The sequence below is a fragment of the Somniosus microcephalus genome, chromosome 9 (assembly GCF_052327205.1).
Source record: "Somniosus microcephalus isolate GS21.2 chromosome 9, FLI_Smic_1.0, whole genome shotgun sequence".
NCBI classification, from domain to species: Eukaryota; Metazoa; Chordata; class Chondrichthyes; order Squaliformes; family Somniosidae; genus Somniosus; species Somniosus microcephalus.
In genome coordinates, this window is record NC_140995.1 from 182,289,368 (window position 1) to 182,312,584 (window position 23,217).

Sequence of the window (23,217 nt, forward strand, 5' to 3'; positions counted from 1 at the left end):
TGATGTGATTTTATATGTCAAGACAGAACGTGGGTCTTCACATATTGAGCTCTAAGGATGTTAACAATTTAAGCAAAAATGTTTTTTAAATGAGCAAATATCACTTCTACAGATACAGCTTTTTCAATATTAAAAAAAAATAATTTTGAAATGTTTTCGTATGCATTGTTGGTTTATGCAAGTTGTAGCTGATTTGAAGATGCCAGTTAATCATTGGACTGTACATCTTACTCTTCTGATTCAGGAGGATTCCATATTGCCTATGCCAGCTCCCAGCTGCACTGCTGTATTCTGTGTGGAATAGTGCAGTCAGGAAGTTTGCCTTCAGCAGGAGCTGACGAGGCTGATCGAGGATCCTCCTGGATGACTGACTAGTTGTATGTTTCATCTAACTTGGCTGGTCTTGTTTAATATCAATCATGTGCACGTATATAGGGAAATAGAATTATGAGGCACTACAGCTTTAAATGCCAAACTTTGGTTGTGGTTTTACATGCAGGCTTTGATATTTTTCATCAGTGATAGTTGGTGGTCTAGGTCAAGGGTTCTCGACCTTTTTGCTTCTAAGGCTGGCCCACCCCACCCTCACGTGTGATAAAAATTCCACGGACCCCCTGTAACACAACACAAGTATTTTTTTCTGTATAAAAATTAGTTATACAATTAAACATGTGTACTTATTATTTTTGTTTTGCTTACTTAATGTGAAACTTGTTGCTGGTGCTGAGCAACAGTTGTCAAGACGTGGAGGTATCTTCGATAAATAGACCCCCCACCGTCACCGGAGCGGCCTGATAAGGAGGGAGATCCTCCACAAGGCTGAGCAGGTTGGCAAGCTAATTGCTGCTTTTTCAACAACAAAAATCCAAAAGGAGAGCACTTTTTAATGTTTAAAAACTTTGTGTTGGGATTGTTGGTGCAAGTTTTTTTACAGGTGCAAACAAACATTCTGTGTAAACTTACTCGACTTTACCCTCTCTTGCAGTACAATAATAATTATGCTTGAGAAAAAAATATCTGCAGATGACACAAAACTTGGAAGTATAGTGAACAGTGAGGAGGATAGTGATCGACTTCAAGAAGACATAGACAAGCTGGTGAAATGGGCAGACACATGGCAGATGAAATTTATTGCAGAAAAGTGCGAAATGATACATTTTGGTAGTAAGAACGAGGAGATGCAATATAAACTAAAGGGTACAATCCTAAAGGGGGTGCATGAACATCGAGACCTGGGGGTATATGTGCACAATTCATTGAAGGTGGCAGGGCAGGTTGAGAAAGCGGTTAAAAAAGCATACGGGATACTGGGCTTCATAAATAGAGGCATAGAGTACAAAAGCAAGGAAGTTATGATGGACCTTTATAAAACACTGGTTCGACCTGAACTGGAGCATTGTGTCCAATTCTGGGCACTGCACTTTAGGAAGGATGTGAAAGCCTTAGAGCGGGTGCAGAGTGATTAGGATCTGGAATGCACTGCCTGAGAGGGTGGTGGATGCAGATTTGGTCGTGGCTTTCAAAAGGGAATTGGATAAGTGTCTGAAGGAAAAAAAATTGCAGGGCTATGGAGAAAGGGCGGGGGAGTGGCACTAGCTGAAGTGCTCTTGCAGAGAGCCGGCACAGGCTCGATGGGCCGAATGGCGGCCTCCTGTGCTGTAACCATTCTATGATCTGCATTTTATCTCTTTAATACTGACATGGACAATAACCTTTATCTAAAGAGGATGGACATTATAATACTCCTTCCCATTCAAATTTTCTCCCACTCTTTCCAATCTAAATTAGCAACAACGTGCTCGCAATCACGCGTGCGCTTGCTTTCTCAGATTTGCATTGGAACAGCTCAGCTATCAATCACAAGGCATTACCCCTCCCAAGTCATGCTCTTTATTTGCTCCATTGGTCGGTCACGTCAGGCATTTCGCTTGCGTCATCTGGGATGTAAACGGCTTAAGGTTTTGACCTGGGGAAACGGCGACGGTTGGGTATTAGAATCTGGTGCTCGAGCCTTCTTGCGTGGGTCAGGACGGGGTGGAGAATAGTGAGGGAAGATTGGGCGTGACTGACTGACAGCGTTTGGAGGAGGCTGCAAGTTATTCCACCCGGCCCTGGGAATTTTAAAAATAACTTCCAGCGGGTACAGTACTGATTTCTGACTTGCAGAATGGAATCGCCATCTACTGGGAATCTGAAATGAGAAGATGCGCAGCAGGTCCGCCAGAAAGATCAGGCTTTCGTGATCGTGGTGGAATAGTTGGTCTGTATTTTTGGCGGACCCCTTGAAACCTTCTCGCGGACCTGTAGGGGGCCGTGGAACCCCGGTTGAGAACCCCTGGTCTAGGTGGTCAGAGTAGTTGAGATACTTGTTCTTGTTTGTAGATTAGTGGTGGGAAGCTAATAGTAGGAATTATGGAAAAGGGGTTGGGCTTTTTTACTGTTGTCCTTCCATCTGGTTTCCCTATTTTACGTTTCCACTTTGTCACAGAAGCCTTTGGAAGTTGATATCAGCCATGCCACAGTAGATTATTTCAGCACTTGGATTACTATAATCTATCCTTAGCAGTAAATGATTCTATCTATAAAAGTAATGCTTGTTGAGAATAAAATCTTCCTCCTTCTATTAAAAAAAATGCTTACCATGTATTTGGACTGGTCACACACCAGAAAGTAGTTGCTGCAGTGACTTTGTAAAGTCTGCTTGATGCACATCTCAAATATGTAAACATTTTTAATTTTTCTATGCAAGAGGAATTTGTGCAATGTCTAAATTTTCCCCAAGGTAAATCTGACTCTGGTTTGAAACTAGACTCTGTAATTTAGCAAGGAAGTATGCTATTACTAAAACTGATTTTCCTTTTTTATTAGATGAATTGTCCAACATTTCGCAAAATCCTTTGGATCAGTTTGTTAACACAGCAGAAATGAGCAACAGCTTGTATGAAAGGATTAAACTCGAGAAGCTTCCTTGTGTTCATCGTGCTGTTTCTGTTACCACTGATTTGCATGGGCGCAACTTCGCTATTTTACAATCTGATCCTAAAACTAGGTAAGTTTTTAGTTTGTGCCAGATGCCCATAGGTGATTTGCATTCACAGGCAGGATAAACGGAATAGGAGAAGGAAACTCTCTTGCCTGTGTGTTTTTTTTTGTCTGATAGCTGTTAGAATGTGAACATTCTAATTACTAACTCTTAATAAGCTGGTGATAATCAAGTGTGATAATTAGAAGTGGTTGACTTCAAAATGTAACTTTTTCTCAAAATTAAGAGTGATATACTCTGTAAAATAGCAGATAGGCATAAGCTGTGACAGGGAAGCATAGCACATAGGAACAGGAGTTGACCATTCAGCCCCTCAAGACTGTTCCACTATTCTATTAGATCATGGGTGAACTACCTCAACTACCTTTGCTCAATATCCTTTGATACCCTCACCTAACAAAAATCTATCAATCTCAGCCTTGAAAATTTCAATTGACTCAGCATCCACATCCTTCTGGGGACAGGAGTTCCAGATTTCCACTACCCTCTGCGTGGAAAAAGTGATTCTTAATTTCACTTCTAACTGACTTGGCTCTAATGTTAAGATCATGCCCCCTTATTCTGGATTTCTCTCACCAGAGGAAATAGTTTCTTTGTATCTCCCCTAACAAATCCCTTTATATATTGAGAAGGCTGTTTAAAAAAAGCATATGGGATTCTTGACTTTATTAATAGAGGAATAGAGTACAGAAGAAAGCAAGTTATGCAAAATCTTTATAAAACACTGGTTAGGCCTCAGCTGGAGTATTGTGTTCAATTCTGGGCACCACACTTTAGGCCTTGGAGATGGTGCAGAAGAGATTTACTAGAATGGTACCAGTGATGAGGAACTTCAATTATGTGGAGAAGCTGGAGTTGTTCTTGTTTGAGCAGAGAAGGTTACGAGGAGATTTGATAGAGGTGTTCAAAATCATGAACTGTTTTGAAAGAGTAAATAAGAAGAAACTGTTTCCAGTGGCAGAAGGGTCAGTAACCACGGGACACAGATTTAAGGTGATTGTCAAAAGAACCAGAGACGATATGAGGAAACATTTTTTTACATAGCGAGTTGTTGAGATCTGGAATGCACTGCCTGAAAGGGTGGTGGAAGCAGATTCAAAAATAACATTCAAATGAGAATTGGATGAATACTTGATGCAAAAAAATTGACAGGACTATGGGGAAAGAACAAGGGAGTGGGATTTTTGGATAGCTCTACCTAGGAGCTGGCACAGGTATGACGGGCTGAATGGCTTCCTTTGTGCTGTATCATTCTATGATATATGCATATCCTTTTGAAAGAGTGGAAATATGAAATGGTTGTTTCATTAAGAGATACTTAAGACAACAAAAAAATTAGATCTCAATGATGCATTGTAGGTTGCATAGTCTGAAATTTGTTGCTAAACCATTCGTTGAAGTTTTTATTTAATTTATACCTGATGTTCTGTTGCTTTAATTCTATATTTATATTTTTTATCCTATTTTGAGTGAACTGCTTTGTATGGAATTAGGCAGGAGTGAGACAAATGAAGCAGCCTTGCAAGCTGCTCTGTCATGGGTATTGTTTTGCCTGTTGGGGAAGGCATCAACTGAGTCATGCAATGAGAAGATGATTTAGATTGACAGGCTGGGTGGAAATATGGGGAATTGGAAAGTGATTTGAGATATGTAGAAGCCCATAGGGTGGTTTAGGAGCTCATTTAGTGTAAAGCATTAGGAAGCTCGTCGCAAAGAAACTGCTGCCTCTCAGGTCAAAGTAGTGTTTAAGGTATTTGTGATCTGTCGGATCTCAGATTTCTCATTGTCCCGCTTCCTAAAATATCTCCCAAGAAATAAAATTATACCTTTCAATGTCCTTATATTTAGTTAGATGTACTTTAATTATAAGACTTGATTTTACACTTACACAAAGGTTCACAGGAGTGTCAGCCATGGCTCACCTGTATCACTTTTGCCTCTGAGTCAGAAGGTTGTGGGTTCAAGTCCCACTCCAGAGACATGAGTACAAAATCCAGGTTGCCATTCCAATGCAATACCGAGGGAGTGTTGCATTGTCTGAGGTGCCATCTTTCAGGTGAGACGTTAAACTGAGGCCCTGTCTGCCCTCGGGTGGACGTAAACTATCCCACGGCACTATTTTGAATTCTTCCTGGTGTCCTGGCCAGCATTTATCCCTGAACCAACAGCTAAAAACAGTTTCTTGATCATTATCATATTGCTGTTTGTGGGAGCTTGCTGTGTGCAAATTGGCTGCAACGTTTCCTACATTACAACAGTGTCTACACTCAAAAGTACTTCATTAGCTGTAAAGTGCTTTGGGAATGTCCTGAGGTCGTGAAAGTCACTGTATAAATGTCTTTCTTTAAACTGAATATTGTAAACATTTGCATTATAGCATCATAGCACAGATGATCATTCAGCTAGATCTTCAATTAGCACCATTTACTTTAATCTCATTTCCCTGCTCTTCCCCCTGTATCTGTTTTTGTATTCTTCCTTTTCAAATACTTAATCCAATTTCCTTTTAAATGATGCTGTAGTCACTACCTCAGTAACCATTTGTGTTGAGAACTATTCTAACTTTCTCCTTCATTCTTATGATAATTCTCAGTCCATACCTCTTGTTACCAACTTGCCAACCAGTGGAAACAAACTTTCACTCGCTACCATCCCAAAACTGTTCATCATTTTGAAAATATGCTAGGTTCTCCCTTTTAACCTTCACTGTTCCCTTGGGGGTGGAGAGGGGAAGGCCCCGATTCTTGAAGTCTTTCTGATATATTTTTGTGCCTTTTTCATGGCTTTAATATCCTTTCTGCAGTGAGGTGGCTAGAATTGCATACTGTACTCCAAATGTGGCCTAATGTCTTGTACAATCACTTCCTTGCTTTTATATTTAGTGTCTCAATATATAAAACCCCATGTCCCATTGCCTTTTTACAGCCTATTCTGTCTGCATTGCTACCTTTTTAAAGATGTGTGTATCGGCACCCCTAGATCTCTTCTTCCATTCTGTTAAAACTTACCCATTTTCCCTTCACAGTCTCTTGCCCCAATATGTATTCACATTTCCCCATATTGCCCCAATATGTATTCACATTTCCCCATATTGCCCCAATATGTATTCACATTTCTCTATATTGAACAATATCTGCCCGCTTCGTTAACTCGTCTGTCCTCCTGTAGTCGTCTGCATTTTACTACAGTTTGCTGTGCCACCTAATTTTGTATTCTGTTTGTATCTTTACCCTTTCATGGAATGTTTAATTTTTTTTTTTAGCCTATATGAAATTCCAAATGTGTCTTCCTCAAGATTTACTGAAGATTTTGGCAAACTACTCGGGGAAGCCAGTGAAACTGACAACATCCATGATGTCACATGTCAAGTTGGCAATCAAATTTTTCCCAGTCATAAGTACATCCTGGCCATGCGATCCGACTATTTTAGAAAGCTTTTCTTTCCTGATGGGGAACATATTGAGATCCCTGATGCCCAACTACAGGAAGATGATGCAGTGGGATGTGACTTGTACGTTCTGGATAAGATTCAGGCCGACTTGTTTGCCTATATTTTGCAGTTCATATATACGGATACCTGTGATTTGCTAACTGATGGCTACAAACCAAAAATCCAATGCAAAGATAAAATAGAAACCTATCAAGATCCACTGATATCCAAATTGGAAGGGTCCATGCAGAAGTTCAGCTTTTGTGAAGAAGTAAAAGGAAAATCTGTATCTGAGGTTTATGAAAACCAGCAGAGTCAGAAACCGAAAACCAAAAGTAAAAACAGCAAAAAGAACAAAGGGCTTAATGAAGAGGCTAATCCAGTTAAAATGCTGCAGGCCATGGCAAAAAAATTTGGTCTTGCCAGTCTCTCTGCAAGGTAAGATTGGCGGAGAAGCCCAGTTAAGTAAAGGAAGTACAATTTAAGTGTATGTTTCAAAGACGTTCGAATAAGAAGAATGCATCGTCTGCTTCCATTATTTCTAAATGGAAGTTTTATTCTTCTCAGCATTTTTGATCTATTAATTTAGTCCATTATAAAAGATGTAATAGCAGAGCACTTGGAAAACAGTGACAGGATCGGACAAAGTCAACATGGATTTACAAAAGGTAAATCGTGCTTGACTAATCTACTGGAATTTTTTGAGGATGTAACTGGTAAAATAGATAAGGGAGAACCAGTGGATGTGGTGTATTTGGACTTTCAAAAGGCTTTCGATAAGGTCCCACATAAGAGATTAGCATGTAAAGTTAAGGCACATGGGATTGGGGGCAAGGTATTGACTTGGATAGAGAACTGGTTGGCAGACAGGAAGCAAAGAGTTGGAATAAACGGGTCTTTTTCCGAGTGGCAGGCAGTGACTAGTGTTATGTTCATAAATAAATAGACATTCTTATTATGAACAGCTAGCTTGAGCTAGTCACTTTATTCAGCCATGTGGACTTGTACATCATCCATCTTGACTACTGCCTTGTGGGTAACCTAGTGCATCATGGGTAGCCCACTCTTTTATATACATACAGCGCCACCTAGTGTACCATTCTAGGATGCCATGTTACTGATCATTACATCCCCCTTTGAAGTTAAACAAAATCAGTATCAATCATAACGACATAAACATCTTCACAACAGTCAATACATTTTCAATATAGTTTTCTTTGTACTCAAAGATTAAGTCTATCAGGCTTTTTTACTTCACGTGTGGATCTTCGCAGCACAGGTAAGTCTGATGTGTTTTCATGAGAGCCTGTATGTGTGTTTGTGTTAGATTGTTCTGGTGGTGAGTGACAAGATTCAGTTGTGGCATTGTCATCGATTTGCTCTTGGATAGTCTCTTGTGTTTTTAGGAGGGAACGGTGGTTCCTCCTGAGAATCTGTCCTTCCTCAGTTCTAACAGTGTATGACCTTGGTCCTACTTCCTCAAGAACTGTAGCTTTCCTGTTCCATGCATCTGGATCCTCAATCCTGACAACATCATCCCTTGTCAATGGTTTCAGAGTTTTGGATGACTTGTCATAGTTTGATTTCTGTTTCAGCTTTAACAGTTGAAGTCTCTGTCTTAGTTCCTTACTCTGCTTTTCTTTTGCACAGCAGGGTAGCGTGGTGCGCAACTTGCAACCCATTAGGAGTTCAGCAGGTGAAGAACCAGAGTCTAAAGGTGAGGCTCGGTAGCTCAGCAGGGCGAGATAAGGATCAGACTTGCTTTCTGTCGCTTTCTCCAGTAGCTGTTTGAGAACTTGAACACCTTTTTCTGCCTTACCGTTCGACTGAGCACACAAAAGACTGGATGTGATGTGCTGAAAGTCATACTGTGCTGTAAACTGTTGCCACTCCTTACAGTTGAAGCACGGACCATTGTCGCTAACGGCAATCCTGGGAATTCCATGTCTGGCGAAGATGGATTTAACATGCATTATGACACTGCTTGCTGTGGTGCTTGAGAGCAGCGCCATCTCAGGATAGTTAGAATAGTAGTCAATCACTAATAGATATACTTTACCATTCAAATGAAAAAGGTCCATACCAACCTTTTGCCATGGTGCTGTTGGTAAGTCAGCTACTATCATTGGTTCCTTTGCTTGTTTGTTTTGGTGTTTCTGACATGTCTCACATTCGCCTATCATGTTCTCAATGTCCTTATTTATGCCAGGCCAATAAACAGTGTCTCTTGCTCTCCTTTTGCATTTTTCAATTCCGAGGTGTCCCTCATGAATCCTTTTGAGCATGTCTCGACGTAGAGCCTGTGGAATGACTATTCTGTTCTGTTTTAGTAATAGTCCACTTGCGACACTCAATTCTGACCTGATGTGAAAGTACTTTGGACAGGAACCTTTTGGCCAACCATGGTGAATGTTCTCTATTACTGTTTGTAACACTGTATCTTTTACTGTTTCTTCTGCTATTTGCTTTGATTTTGTGTCTGACACGGGCAGCGCAGCAGTGACCATACTCACATGAACATCCACGTCTTCCTCAGTAGAGCTCACATGACTCATTGTGGGTGCTCGGGATAGTGCATCTGCTAACACTATGTGTTTGCCTGGTGTGTAGATCAGTTCAAAGTCATATCTTTGCAGCTTCATCATGAGTCGTTGAATCCTTGGAGACATCTCATTCAGATTTTTTTTTATGATGGCAACCAGTGAGCAGTGGTCTGTCTCAACTGTGAAGGTGGGAAGTCCATATATGTAGCCATGGAACTTTTCTAGTCCAACTACTAAGCCTAGACATTCCTTTTCAATCTGGGCGTATCGACACTCCGAATCAGTCATAGACCTGGAGGCATAGGCAACAGGCTTCCAATCTTCACCCTCTGCTTGTAGCAAGACCGCGCCTAGGCCATCTTTTGATGCATCCGTTGACACTTTGATTCTCTTTGTTAGGTCAAAGAAGGTGAGTACAGGTGTGGTTGTCAGCACTGTTTTGTGATTCATCCACTCTTGTTCATGTCTTTCTGTCCATGCGAACTCATTTGTTTTATGTAGCAGGTCTCGCAGACAGGCTGTCTTGGCTGACAAGTTAGGAATGAACTTTCCAATGAAGTTTATCATCCCCATGATGCGTAGCACTCCTTTTTTGTCAGTGGGTCGGGGCATGTTGAGTTTGGCGTTTACTTTTTCCATATCTGGCTCTACTCCTTTACCAGACAGATTATCTCCTAGGAAAGTGACTTCCTGGACGCCAAACTGACACTTGGCTTTGTTGAGCTTCAGTCCATTCCGGCGCATGCTCTGTAGCACTTTAGTCAGTCTCTCATTGTGTTCTTTCAGTGTGGAGCCCCAGATGATGATGTCATCAACATAGACCTGAACTCTTTCCAGACCTTCAATTATGTGTTCCATTGCTCTATGAAAGATTTCAGATGCAGATAGTATCCCGAAAGGCATTCTGAGGAAACAATACCTGCCAAATGGTGTGTTGAAGGTACAGTATTTGGTGCTCTCTTCATCCAGTTTTAGTTGCCAAAATCCTTGTGAGGCATCGAGCTTTGTGAAGTATCTGGCACCTGACATTTCACTGGTGATTTCTTCTCGCTTGGGAATCTGGTAGTGTTCACGTTTTATGTTTGCATTTAAGTCCTTTGGATCCATGCATACTCTTAGATCATTGTTCTTTTTCTTTACACATACCATGGAGTTAATCCAGTCTGTTGGCTCTTCGACTTTCCTGATGACTCCTAGTGTAGTCATTCTGTCCAGTTCATTCTTGAGCCGGTCACGCAGGGGTGCTGGAACTCTCCGTGGAGCATGTACCACTGGCTGAGCATCCTCCTTTAGCTGGATCTTGTAAGTGAATGGTAGAACTCCAAATCCTTTGAACACATCCTGGAAATTACTCACTATAGAATCCACCGAGTCATCTGGTCTGCTTATGGCACAGTTTATACGGTAGACTCTCTTGACCAGTTCTAAGTCCTCACAAGCTTTGTCACCTAATAGTGAATCAAGTCCTTCAGCCACAACAGAAAACATGAGATGATGCACTTTGTCTTTGACTGTCACTTTAAGTCTGCATACACCTAAGCTATCTATTTTCTGTCCATTATAGTCCTTCAGTAGTACTGACTTTTTCTGGATTTTGGGCTTTTCTTTCATATTTTTAATGTCACTCATACTGATTAAGTTTGCTTTTGCCCCAGTGTCTAGTTTCAATGTAACTAATGCTCCATTTACCTGCAGTGACATCATCTTTTACTGCATTAACTTTATGTTCAGCATTGTTTGGCAAAGTGATTCTTTCCATTATATTTTGTGCACATTTTTCCAAACGCTGGGCATTGTCGTGACTGGTGTTTGTAACCACAGCGTTTACAATTAAAAATTCCATCCTCCGATTGCTTTGCATTTCTGTTTTGCCCATGTTTCTTCCCCTTGTAGGATACAGCACCGACAGCAGCACAGTTACTTACTACAATCGCATTATTATTAATTTCACAAAGTCTTCGCATGCTTTTGAGCTAGCTCACTGGCATGGCATATTTTCACAGCATTCTCCAATGTTAGTTCGGCTTCTCTCAACAAACGTTCCCTGACTTTTTTATCATGAATACCAAACACAATCTGGCCACGAATCATGGATGATTTCAGTTCAGAGAAATTACATGTCTGTGCTTTCAGTTTCAGATCGGTCATAAAGCTATCAAAAGTCTCATTTTGCTGCTGTGTCCGTGAGCGGAACACGTACCTCTCATAGGTTTCGTTCTTTTTGGGAGAACAATGTATCAAATTTCTTTAGCACATCTTCCATCTTTTCTCTGTCCTCCTCTTGATCAAATACAAACGTATTAAATACCTCTATCGCCTGTGGGCCTGCAACCGTGAGCAGCAACGCTATTTTCCTTGCGTCTGGCTTCGTGCCGAACCCGATGGCAGCAAAGTAGAGTTCAAATTGTTGTTTGAAAGTCCGCCAATTGCAGTCAACATTCCCCGTGAGTTTCAAACCCTCCAGTGGCTTCAAATTCTCCATGTCGCGTTTCACAATATTCAGCAGATTTTACCAATCCTGGTACCATGTTATGTTCATAAATAAATAGACATTCTTATTATGAACAGCTAGCTTGAGCTAGTCACTTTATTCAGCCATGTGGACTTGTACAGCATCCATCTTGACTACTGCCTTGTGGGTAACCTAGTGCATCGTGGGTAGCCCACTCTTATATACATACAGCTCCACCTAGTGTACCATTCTAGGATGACATATTACTGATCATTACAACTAGTGGGGTACCGCAGGGATCGGTCCTTAGACCCCAGCTATTCACAATACAGGAAACTTTGTGCTATCCGGAGGTTGAATGTCCGGCAGCTTCGATCTAACGGCAGAAATCAGCAGCCGTTTTGGTTAGGTTTTTTTTCTTCTCCTAGCATTCTTTTCACAGGCAGGCTCTGGAAAGCGTCTTTGTAACTTAGCAACAGCTTCAGAGACACTTCCAAGCTACTGGGCCGAGTGTTTACAAGCTGTTGCTGAGCAACAGTGTTTGTGGTCAGATAGGGCAGGCTCTGGAAGGTGTCTCTGTATCTTAGCAACAGCTTCAGAGACGCTTCCAAGCCACGGGCCGAGTGTTGACAAGCTGTTGCTAAGCACCAGTCTTTGTTGTCAGATACGGAGATGAAAAGCTCCTATCTGATAACATTGACGCTGGTCTATCCGGAAGTTTTGAGGCAACGGCAGCAGCTCGGTCCCGTGGGTGCCGGATAGCACAAAGTTTCCTGTATATATTAATGATCTAGACAAGGGAACTAGATGTAATATGTCCAAGTTTGCAGACGACACAAAGTTGGGTGGGCATGTGTGCTGTGAGGAGGATGCCGAGAAACTCCAGGATGATTTGGACAGGTTGGGTGATTGGGCAGAAGCATGGCAGATGCAATATAATGTGGATAAATGTGAGGTTATCCACTTTGGTGGCAAAAACAGGAAGGCAGGTTATTATCTGAATGGCAATAGATTGGGAAAAGGGGAAGTGCAATGAGACCTGGGTGTCCTTGTGCACCAGTCGCTGAAGGTAAGCATGCAGGTGCAGCAGGCGGTTAAGAAGGCAAATGGTATGTTGGCCTTCGTAGCGAGAGGGTTTGAGTACAGGAGCAAGGATGTCTTGCTGCAGTTGTACAGGGCCTTGGTGAGACCACATCTTGAGTATTGTGTGCAGTTTTGGTTGCCTTATCTGAGGAAGGGGAAGTTGGGTGGTGCCATGCCCCTTCCAACACTTGGACCTGGATTCAAATCCAACCTATATTGATGGGATGAAAGTCTCCTCTACCTGTAAGCACTCTAAATTTGAGTTTTCTGGCTTTAACCAAGTTCCCAGTGAGTATGAAGCTGTAGCACAGAATTAGCTGTACTAGTTAGCACTAAAATTGCATTATGGTAGATTTCTCCATTAGGCCTCAGATCCAGCATTAGCCGGGAGGCGCATTATACGCACCCCCCCCCCCGATTTTGTGGGGTTAGCTTCATTTACATAGTATGGGTGGGATCCTGGCCCTTTTTAGGGCTGACATTGGAAATTCTCCAGAGAGTGTATTCCACATGGTGCTTTAGGGTGAGGAAAAATGGCCACAATCTGTCAGTTAATTCTGAATTAGGAAAGTCAAAGGTTAATGACTGGAAAGAGAAGACTCTTGCATTTCTCATGCTGGGCTACAAAAGGATACATTTGTGTAATTTGACGCTTCATAACAATTTAAATATTGTACATTGCAGGTTAGATGGGGTCAAATTGGAAAATTGGAAGATAAGAGTTGTACACAAGAAAAGTGGAAACAAATTGAAGTTCAATCAGAAGAAGTGGTAGGTGTTGTATTTATTTCTTCAAAAAATGTAAGGATATATATAACATTGAAAAAATGTAAGGATATATATAACAGTGTTATTTATCACAACTAATAACATAATCCATGAAGTGTACCTTGTGGCTAGGCTAGAAAGTTGTTGGATTGTTTCAATTTCAAAATTGGCTCCTTTTGCCTGATTGCTATCACATACTTAAATCGTTTAACCTGGGGCATAACTCTGTTTTCTATAGACCTCCAGATTTAGTGCAATCAAGTAGATGTAGTTATATAGACTACAGTTACTGAAGCAGGGCGGGGGAAGGGGAAGTTGGGTGGTGCCATGCCCCTTCCAACACTTGGACCTGGATTCAAATCCAACCTATATTGATGGGATGAAAGTCTCCTCTACCTGTAAGCACTCTAAATTTGAGTTTTCTGGCTTTAACCAAGTTCCCAGTGAGTATGAAGCTGTAGCACAGAATTAGCTGTACTAGTTAGCACTAAAATTGCACTATGGTGCTCCTCTGGTGTTGGCGTTAAGGCACATTCCTTTGCAAAGTTAAAGGTAGCTTTACTCTGTACCTAACTTTGAAGTACTGTACTTGTTACACTAGGTATTCAGGAATATGAAGAATGCATCTCATTGACATCACTGACGGCCCTAACCTTGAGTGTAAAATATAGCACCCCAACCCCTCTTTCCCCCACCCCTAGGGAAAAAAATAGGCTATTAGCCAAAAAAAAAAGTAATGAGAATAATTTGGAAATGACTTACTTTTGACTGTAAATCTTCTAGATAATGTGTACACACAATAATTTTGGAGAATATGTTCATCAGTGACAACCAGAAAAAGATTTGCATAATAGCTAGAAATCTTGATGTATTAGGGATGAATTTCCATTCACAAATGTCACCCTTAGAGTCATAGGGCTAGATTTTCAGTTGCTTGCGCCAGCAGTTAGTGCCTTAAGAGAAGTGATTTTCGGGCGCTATGCGTGTAGCGCCTGGGCGCAGCGCAGTTTGCGCCCCGCCCCAAATTAAGTTGCCCGTTAGCACCGGCGCAAAGTTTAGCGGCCGCCCGGATGCGCGCGCAGAAAATGACGTCACATCCTCGTGCAACGCCCTTTGGCCGCCCCGATTGCAAACTTCAGTCGGACCGCCCCATTGTGCGCCTGGCGTCCAGAGCGTTTGTAAAATGGAACGCAACACACCCTGGGGAGCGTAAATTAAAGGGCACTCGTACAAAAGGCACTCTGCATGTGTTGTGTGGAAGTAAGCTGTGTGTTGTTCTGAGCGGTCTATTTATGTTTCCGGGCACCAAACATTCCTCCTCCTCCTCCTCCTCCTCCTCCTCCTCCTCCAGACTTTGCATTTGGAAAAAAATACATGCACCCTTCCCCTTTAAGAGCTCACTGGCACCAGAGTGTCTGCCGTGTGCTGCGCCCGAGCTCGGGTGTTGCGCTCTCCACCGCCGGCTTAGCGCCTAAAGATACTAGTGGAACGCCTCTTTTAGCGCTCCACCAACCTCTTAGGGCGAAGCCACTGAATTTCCGGCAACGGGGCGCTACTTTGGGGCGGGCGATAACTGCGGGCGCTAAGCTTAGCGCCCCAAAACTGTCTATACTGAAAATCTAGCCCATAGAGTTTTACAGCACAGAAAGAGGCCCTTCGGCCCATCGTGTCTGCGCCGCCCATCCATCCCTGTCCAGTCTAATCCCATTTTCCAGCATTTGGTCCATAGCCTTGTATGCAATGGCATTTCAAGTGCTCATCCAAATGCTTCTTGAATGTTGTGAGGGTTCCTGCCTCCACCACCCTTTCAGGCATTGAGTTCCACATTCCAACCACCCTCTGGGTGAAAAAGTTCCTCCTCAAATCCCCTCTAAATCTCCTGCCCCTTACCCTGAATCTATGCCCCCTTGTTATTGACCCCCCCACTAAGGGGAAAAGTTCCTCTTTATCTACCCTATCTATGCCCCTCATTATTTTGTACACCTCAATCAGGTCCCCCCTCAGCCTTCTCTGCTCCAAGGAAAACAACTCCAGCCTGTCCAGCCTCTCTTCATAGCTGAGGCGCTCCATCCCAGGTAACATCCTGGTGAATCTTCTCTGCACCCTCTCCAAAGCAATCACATCCTTCCTATAGTGAGGCGACCAGAACTGCACACAGTACTCCAGCTGTGGCCTCACCAGCGTTTTGTACAGCTCCATCATAACCTCCCTGCTCTTATATTCTATGCCTCGGCTAATGAAGGCAAGTATCCCATATGCCTTTTTAACCACCTTATCTACCTGCTCCGCTGCCTTCAGGGATCTATGTACATGTACACCAAGGTCCCTCTGACCCTCTGTACTTCCTAGGGTCCTACCACTCATTGTGTATTCCCTTGCCTTATTTGTCCGTCCAAAATGCATCACCTCGCACTTTTCAGGGTTAAATTCCATTTGCCACTTTTCCGCCCATCTGACCAACCCGTTTACATCGTCCTGTAGCCGGAGGCTTTCCTCCTCGCAATTTACCACCCCACCAATTTTCGTGTCATCTGCGAACTTACTGATCATACCTTTTACATTTTCATCCAAATCATTTATGTAGATCACAAACAATAAGGGACCCAGCACCGATCCCTGAGGTACCCCACTGGACACAGGCTTCCAGTCACAAAAGCAACCTTCGACCATCACCCTCTGCCTCCTGCCACTCAGCCAGTTTAGGATCCAACGCGCCAAGGCACCCTGGATCCCATGGGCTCTTACCTTCTTGACCAGTCTCCTATGCGGGACTTTGTCAAAAGCTTTACTGAAGTCCATGTACACCACATCCACAGCATTTCCCTCATCCACCCCACTAGTCACCCCCTCGAAAAATTCGATCAGATTTGTTAGACATGATTTACCCTTGACAAAGCCATGCTGACTATCCCCGATTAATCCTTGCCTCTCCAAGTGGAGATTAATTTTGTCCCTCAGAATTTTTTCCAATAATTTCCCCACCACAGATGTTAGACTCACTGGCCTGTAATTCCCTGGTTTATCCCTGCTACCTTTCTTGAATAATGGTACTACGTTAGCTGTTCTCCAGTCCTCTGGTACATCCCCTGTGGCCAGAGAGGTTCTGAAAATTAGTGTCAGAGCCCCTGCAATCTCCTCCCTTGCCTCCCACAGCAGCCTGGGATACATCTCGTCCGGGCCTGGGGATTTATCCACTTTTTGGCCCGCTAAAACCGCTAGCACCTCCTCCCTCTCGATGCTAATATGTTCAAGTATGTCACAGTCCCCTTGCCCGATTTCTATGTCTGCATCGTCTTTCTCCATAGTGAACACAGATGCAAAAAATTCATTTAAAACCCCGCCTACATCCTCTGGCTCTACACACAGATTGCCACTTTGGTCCCTAATGGGCCCTACCCTTTCCCTGGTTATCCTCTTGCCCTTAATATACTTATAAAACATCTTAGGATTTTCCTTTATTTTGCTCGCCAGTGTTATTTCATGGCCCCTCCTCGCCCTCCTAATTTCTTTTTTAAGTATGCCCCTGCACTTTTTATACTCCTCTAGGGCTTCTTCTGTCTTTAGTCTTTTGTAACTGCCAAAAGCCCCCCTCTTATTTCTAATGCATTTCTGTATATCCCTTGTCATCCAAGGTTCCCTTTGCTTGTTGGTCCCACCCTTGACCTTTACAGGAACATGTTGGCGTTGTACTCTCTCTATTTCCCTTCTGAAAGTCTCCCACTGTTTTGATGTGGATTTTCCTATAAGCAGCTGCTCCCAGTCCACTTTGGCCAGATCCTGCCTTATCATATTAAAATCGGCCTTCCCCCAATTTAGAACCCTTATTTCCGGGCCGTCTTTGTCTTTTTCCATGACCACCTTAAATCTCACCGAATTATGGTCACTGTCGCCAAAATGCTCTCCTACTGACACTTCCACCACTTGCCCGGCTACATTCCCCAGAATTAGGTCCAGTACCGCCCCCTCTGTTGTAGGACTTTCTACATGTTGGCTCAAAAAGCTCTCCTGGATGCACTTTAAGAATTCTGCACCCTCTAAGCCTTTCACACTCTGACTGTCCCAATTTATATTGGGGAAGTTGAAATCCCCCACTATTATTACCCTATTATTTTCGCACTTCTCGGAGATTTGCCTACATATCTGTTCCTCTATCTCCCCCTGACTGTTTGGGGGCCTATAGTACACTCCCAGCAAAGTGCTTGCCCCCTTTTTGTTTTTAAGTTCTACCCATATGGCCTCATTAGAGGAACCCGCTAATATATCATCCCTCCTTACAGCAGTAATTGACTCCTTAATTAATATTGCAACACCCCCTCCCCTTTTACACCCCCCTCTGTCTCGCCTGAAGATTCTATACCCCGGAATATTGAGCTGCCAGTCCTGACCCTCCCTCAACCATGTCTCCGTGATAGCAACAATATCGTACTCCCATGTGTTCAACAACAACTTCAGTTCATCCACCTTATTTGCAAGACTCCTTGCATTAAAATAAATGCCTTCCAGCCCTGCCATATTCTCTTTTGCCTTCACATATTTGCTCTGCCTTCCCAGCTGACTTGTTTTTCCCTCTGTATTTGGCCGTAAATCACCCCCTACTATAGCTCCACTCTGTACCCCAACCCCCTGCCAAGTTAGTTTAAACCCTCCCCAGCAGTGCTAGCAAACCTCCCCGCAAGGATATTGGTTCCCCCCTGGTTCAGGTGTAAACCGTCCGACTTGTACAAGTCCCACCTTTCCCAGAAGCAGACCCAGTGATCCAGGAAACTAAAGCCCTCCCCCTTGCACCATCCCTTTAGCCACGCATTCATCTGTTCTATCTTCCTATTCCTATACTTACTAGCACGTGGCACCGGGAGTAATCCAGAGATTACAACCTTTGAGGTCCTGCTCCTTAATCCTTCACCTAGCTCCCTAAATTCTTGCTGCAGGACCTCATCCCTCTTTTTACCTATGTCGTTGGTACCAATGTGGACCACGACCACTGGCTGTTCTCCCTCCCCCTCCAGAATGCCCTGCAGCCGCTCAGTGACATCCTTGACCCTGGCACCAGGGAGGCAACAAACCATCCTGGATTCACGTCTACGGCCACAGAAACGCCTATCTGTTCCCCTTACTATAGAATCCCCTACCACTATTGCTCTCCCACTCTTTTTCCCCCCTTCCTGGGCAGCAGGAGCACCCCCAGTGCCAGGAAGTTGGCCGCTGCTGCCTTCCCCTGGTGAGTCATCCCCCTCAACAGTATCCAAAGCGGTATACTTGTTTGAAAGGGGGATGTCCGCAGGGGTTCCCTGCACTACCTGCCTGCCTTTGTTGCTCCGCCTGATGGTCACCCCCTGTGCTGCCCTACCCTGAGGCGTGCACAACTCGCTAAACGTGTTATCCACGAGCCTTTCAGCATCGCGCATGCTCCAAAATTCATCCACCCGCAGCTCGAGCGCCGCAATGCGGTCTACAAGTAGCTGCAGCTGGATGCATTTCCTGCACACATGGTCATCAGGGACACTGGCAGCATCCCTGACTTCCCACATAGAGCAGGAGGAGCAGAGCACGGGTCTGAACTCTTCTGCCATGACTTACCCCTTTAATTTCTTTAAAAATGTATTCAATACCCCAGTTACAGGTATGCTCTAGGGCGCTTTATTTACCAACTATCCCCACTACACCACAGAAATTTAACACCACAGAATTCAAGCTTGTATTGAAAAAAGAGAAATACTCACCAACCAATCACCTACCTGCTCCCTGGTGACGTCACACACTGATTACTTTTTACCTCTCTCCCCGCTGCTGAGTTGGTACGCCTCGCCTCTCTCCGGTTTTTATACCGGTCTCACCACACTGCTCCCGACTGGTCTCGGGCCTCGCTGGTCGCCGGGTTTTCTCCCGAGCTCCTCCTCGCTGGTCCCGACTGGTCTCGGGCCTCGCCTCTCTCCGGTTTTTATACCGGTGCAAAAATTGAATAATATTCCAAGTAAAAGTATTAAATGTCACAACTTTAAAAAAAAAAAAATATATTTTCTGTATTTTGTAATGTAGCTTTTTTAATAACATTGTAGGTATCTATACAGGAAACTTTGTGCTATCCGGCAATCTGGAGCCACCGGCAAAAATCAGCAGCCGTTTTTTATTCTTTTTGTTTTTTTTTGCTTTGTTTGAACAGTCAAGCTGTGCAAGGTCTGTAGCTATAGCAACAGCTTCAGCTACAGAGCTTGCAGGCCACACCCGAGTGTTTAGAAGCTGTTGCTAAGCAACAGTGTTTGTTGTCAAATACGGAGATAAGAATATCCGTATCTCTCAACATTAACTCTGGAGAGTATGGCAGTTTTGAGGCAATGGCAGCAGCTCGGTCCCGTGGGTGCCAGATAGCACAAAGTTTCCTGTATTTATCTGGTTCTTCAGAGGCCATCTAAACCTAACATTAGGCTCCTATTGGGTAAAGGTACTAAGCTACACAGTGAGAAGGCCCCACATTTCCTTCCTGGTCTGTGCTGAGTTAGTTGATCTTCACAGCTGGGATACCGCAGTTAGCCGGAGGGATCCAGCGCCCGGGGTGGAAAACCAGTCTGGTTTTACACTTCTGATTGCTCGTCATTAACCGCTGCTAGAAAATAAGTGAGGACTTTGGGGGAAGGTCCGCTCTGGACCCAACTGTGATGCTTCATAGTCAGATAGGCAGCAGGCACTTACTGGCTAGGTTTACATTGGAAGAATGGATAGATGAGTGTGGTACCATAGGGTTGCCAATGCCTATGGAATCAAACCCAAGCAACATTCTGTACCTTTGGGCGAGGAGGGAAGCAAATCCTAATAAAAAAGCTGGTAAGGTTGCTCTTCATGCTTATAACCACTGTGAACTATTTTGATGTGAAGAACAGTGCCTCTGCTGTAAAAGCAAGTGATAAAGATTTGACTTCATTGTAAAAAAAAAAGTATAGTTTCTATGATAGACTTTTTCAGATAGATCCAGCCTCGCAAATCTCCACTGTGTAGATCTTGCCAGAATTGTACTTTCATTCCTATCTTTGCTTTGTTCCCTATTAGTTCGTATTTGTGTGACGTAACTTTGAGATCAGAAGATGGAAAAGAATTCATCTGCCACAAATGTGTGCTATGTGCTAGACTCGGTAAAGATGGCTGTTTTCTCACGTGTCTGTATTTGTATGTTTGTGTTTGTATTTCTGTTCAAAAATATTTTATGAATGACATTTCTTTTCTTCTAGAGTATTTTCACAGCATGCTGAGTAACGCCTGGATTGAGGTATTTATAATTGTGCAGTATGGGGAGAGAGCGGGAATATGGTATTGAGATAGAGGATCAGCCATTATCATATTGAATGGCGGAGCAGGCTCGAAGGGCCAAATGGCCTACTCCTGCTCCTATTTTTTTCCTATGTTTCTATGCTTTACTGTGAAATGAAACCTAGTTAGGGTGGAAGCCATTGAAAGTGGGCATTATTGCTCTGAATTATTAGAAATTTCAAATAAAAATAGTCTGATGGTGTCCATCAGCACTTTTTATAATAAGTTTAAACATTTTCCATAGCTAAATATTTTGTATAGCACAAAATAGATAAATGATTACTCCAAAAAGAGTAGACCGTACCTCATGTATTTATATGCTAATGTAATGTCCCGTTTGATAATCTTAACACTGAGGGAAGATTTCAATGTGCAGCATTCTAATTGTATTGTAAATTGAGATGTTTTGTACTCCGGCATCTATATTCTGTTTTTCTTCTGAATATTATAATTTTGTTAGTTATAATATTTGTAATTTTGAAAGGTCGAAGGCTATTACAGTTCTTGCTGGTTAAAGGAATACTACTGTTTTAGGTTGACACAAATTTACACAGCATTGCTCCTTTTAATAACTTTCCTCCTATGTATTAATTAACCATAAACATCTGAACACATTTGCTAACTGCACATACAAATACAGGACAATATGTCTTCTACTCCAACTTAGTAATTTGAGAGGAAATGATAAACATCAGATACTGAAGCATAATTGAATGTGATTAATCTTAAAGTTGACTTTATTGTCCTTTCTACCTTTTCCCCTTACTCTTCACTGTTCACCTCTGCAATTCTTGTGTTTAGGCCTCTTGTTGCACAGCATTGGAAATGCCCATCCATTCTGACATTTTGGAGGTTATTTTGGATTATATCTACACAGGTGAAGCTCCAACTGTTAAAGGTCAGAACTACATGTTCCATGTCTTATGAATCATATTACATTATGCAAATGCATAAGGCTGATTTTAAGTCTCCCTTTCCTTATCCCCCCTCCCAATAGTTTAGTGCATGATGTTACAAAGTATTGCAAAGTAGTTACAACACAAACAGGCCATTTGGCCATATAGATCCACGCTGGTGTTTGTGCTCCACACCAGCCTCATCCCACCCTTCTTCGTCTAAGCCCATCAACATATCCTTCTATTCCTTTCTCCCTCATGTGCTTATCTAGCTTCCCCTTAAATCTATGTTATGCACCTCAGCTACTCCTTGCGGCAGCGAGTTCCACATTCTAACCACTCTAAACAACAACAACCTGTCTTTATATACCGCCTTTAATGTCGTAAAACGTCCAAGATGCTTCACAGGAGTGTTATCAAACAAAATTTTTCACTGAGCCACGTAAGGAGATATTGGGGCAGATGAAAGGTAGGTTTTAAGGAGCGTCTTAAAGGAGGAAGGAGAGGTAGAGCAGCGGAGAGGTTTAGGGAGGGACTTACTGAGCTTAGGGCCTAGGCAGCTGAAGGCACGACTGCCAATGGTGGAGCGATTAAAATCGGGAATGCACAAAGCTGGAATTGGATGAGCGCAGATATCTCGGAGGGTTGTAGGGCTGGAGGAGGTTACAGAGATAGGGAGGGGCGAGGCCATGGAGGGATTTGAAAACAAGAATGAGAATTTTAAAATCGAGGCATTACTTAACCGGGCACCAATGTAGGCCAGCGAGCACAGGGGTGATGGGTGAACAGGACATGGTGCGAGTTAGGACACGGGCAGCAGAGCTTTGGATGACCAAGTTTACGGAGGGTGGAAGATGGGAGGCTGGCCAGGAATGCGTTAGAATAGTCAAGTCTAGAGGTAACAAAGGCATAGATGAGACTGGGTAAAGAAGATTCTTCTGAATTCCTTATTGGATTTATTTGTGACTATCTTATATTTATGACCCCTAGTTCTGGTCTCACCTGCAATTGGAAACATCGGGCTCGATTTTCCAAGCCCCAAGGAGGTGGGATTGGAGGCGGGAGTGGTGGGAAAATTGCAGAATCGGGGAGCAGGAACCCATCCCGCCCCCAACCCGCTTCCGTGCCAATGTCCCAGGAAGCGGGTACCCGACCTGTGCTGGGAGACGCCGCCCCAAGGCGGGAAGGGGATTAGTGCCAATTAACTGCCTGTTAACAGGTAGTTAACGGGCAGTTTTTTGCCTAATCCCTATTTTTAGCCCTGAAGTGTGGGCTGTCCGACGGCTCCGAACCACGCCAAGTTAGCGAGGTGGACCGTTGGTCTGCAGGGGTTGGAGGAGTCGAGATGTCCGTTGTGCAGGTGAGTGATGGGTGCATGTGTGCAGAGGTAAGTGTGTGAGCTAAGTGTGAAGTGTTTTAATAAGTTTTACTTACCTTTACTTTCTCCTGCAGGCTTCCTTCCTGCAGTTCTCGGGTGTCCCTCAGCTCACCGGCACAGAAAGCAGAATGGCCGCTGAACTGTCAAAAGTTGCAGCCTCTGCTTTCTGGTCTGGAGAGTTCTCTAACTGAGCCTGAGTAGAAAGACTCAAGTTAGAAGACAGATTCAGTGTTTGACAGCTTCACAGAGCTGTCAAACGCTGATTTTTCATCTGTCAAAAGCTCTTGACAGATGAAATGTCAATCGCTGACGTCACCAGTAACCA

The 23,217-nt window shown here is 43.4% G+C and overlaps 1 protein-coding gene across 2 annotated transcripts in view; it reads left to right on the top strand.

Annotated features, from left to right (window-relative positions):
- Positions 1-23,217, top strand: part of ibtk (inhibitor of Bruton agammaglobulinemia tyrosine kinase) — a 157,158-nt gene that overhangs the window by 86,668 nt on the left and 47,273 nt on the right. For both annotated transcript variants that reach the window (XM_085997672.1, XM_085997673.1), the window contains 6 exons: positions 2,869-3,049; positions 6,306-6,911; positions 13,236-13,322; positions 20,361-20,443; positions 20,540-20,577; positions 21,420-21,516. In XM_085997672.1, the coding sequence (XP_085853798.1) occupies positions 2,869-3,049; positions 6,306-6,911; positions 13,236-13,322; positions 20,361-20,443; positions 20,540-20,577; positions 21,420-21,516 (1,092 nt within the window). The remainder of the gene's footprint in view (positions 1-2,868; positions 3,050-6,305; positions 6,912-13,235; positions 13,323-20,360; positions 20,444-20,539; positions 20,578-21,419; positions 21,517-23,217) is intronic.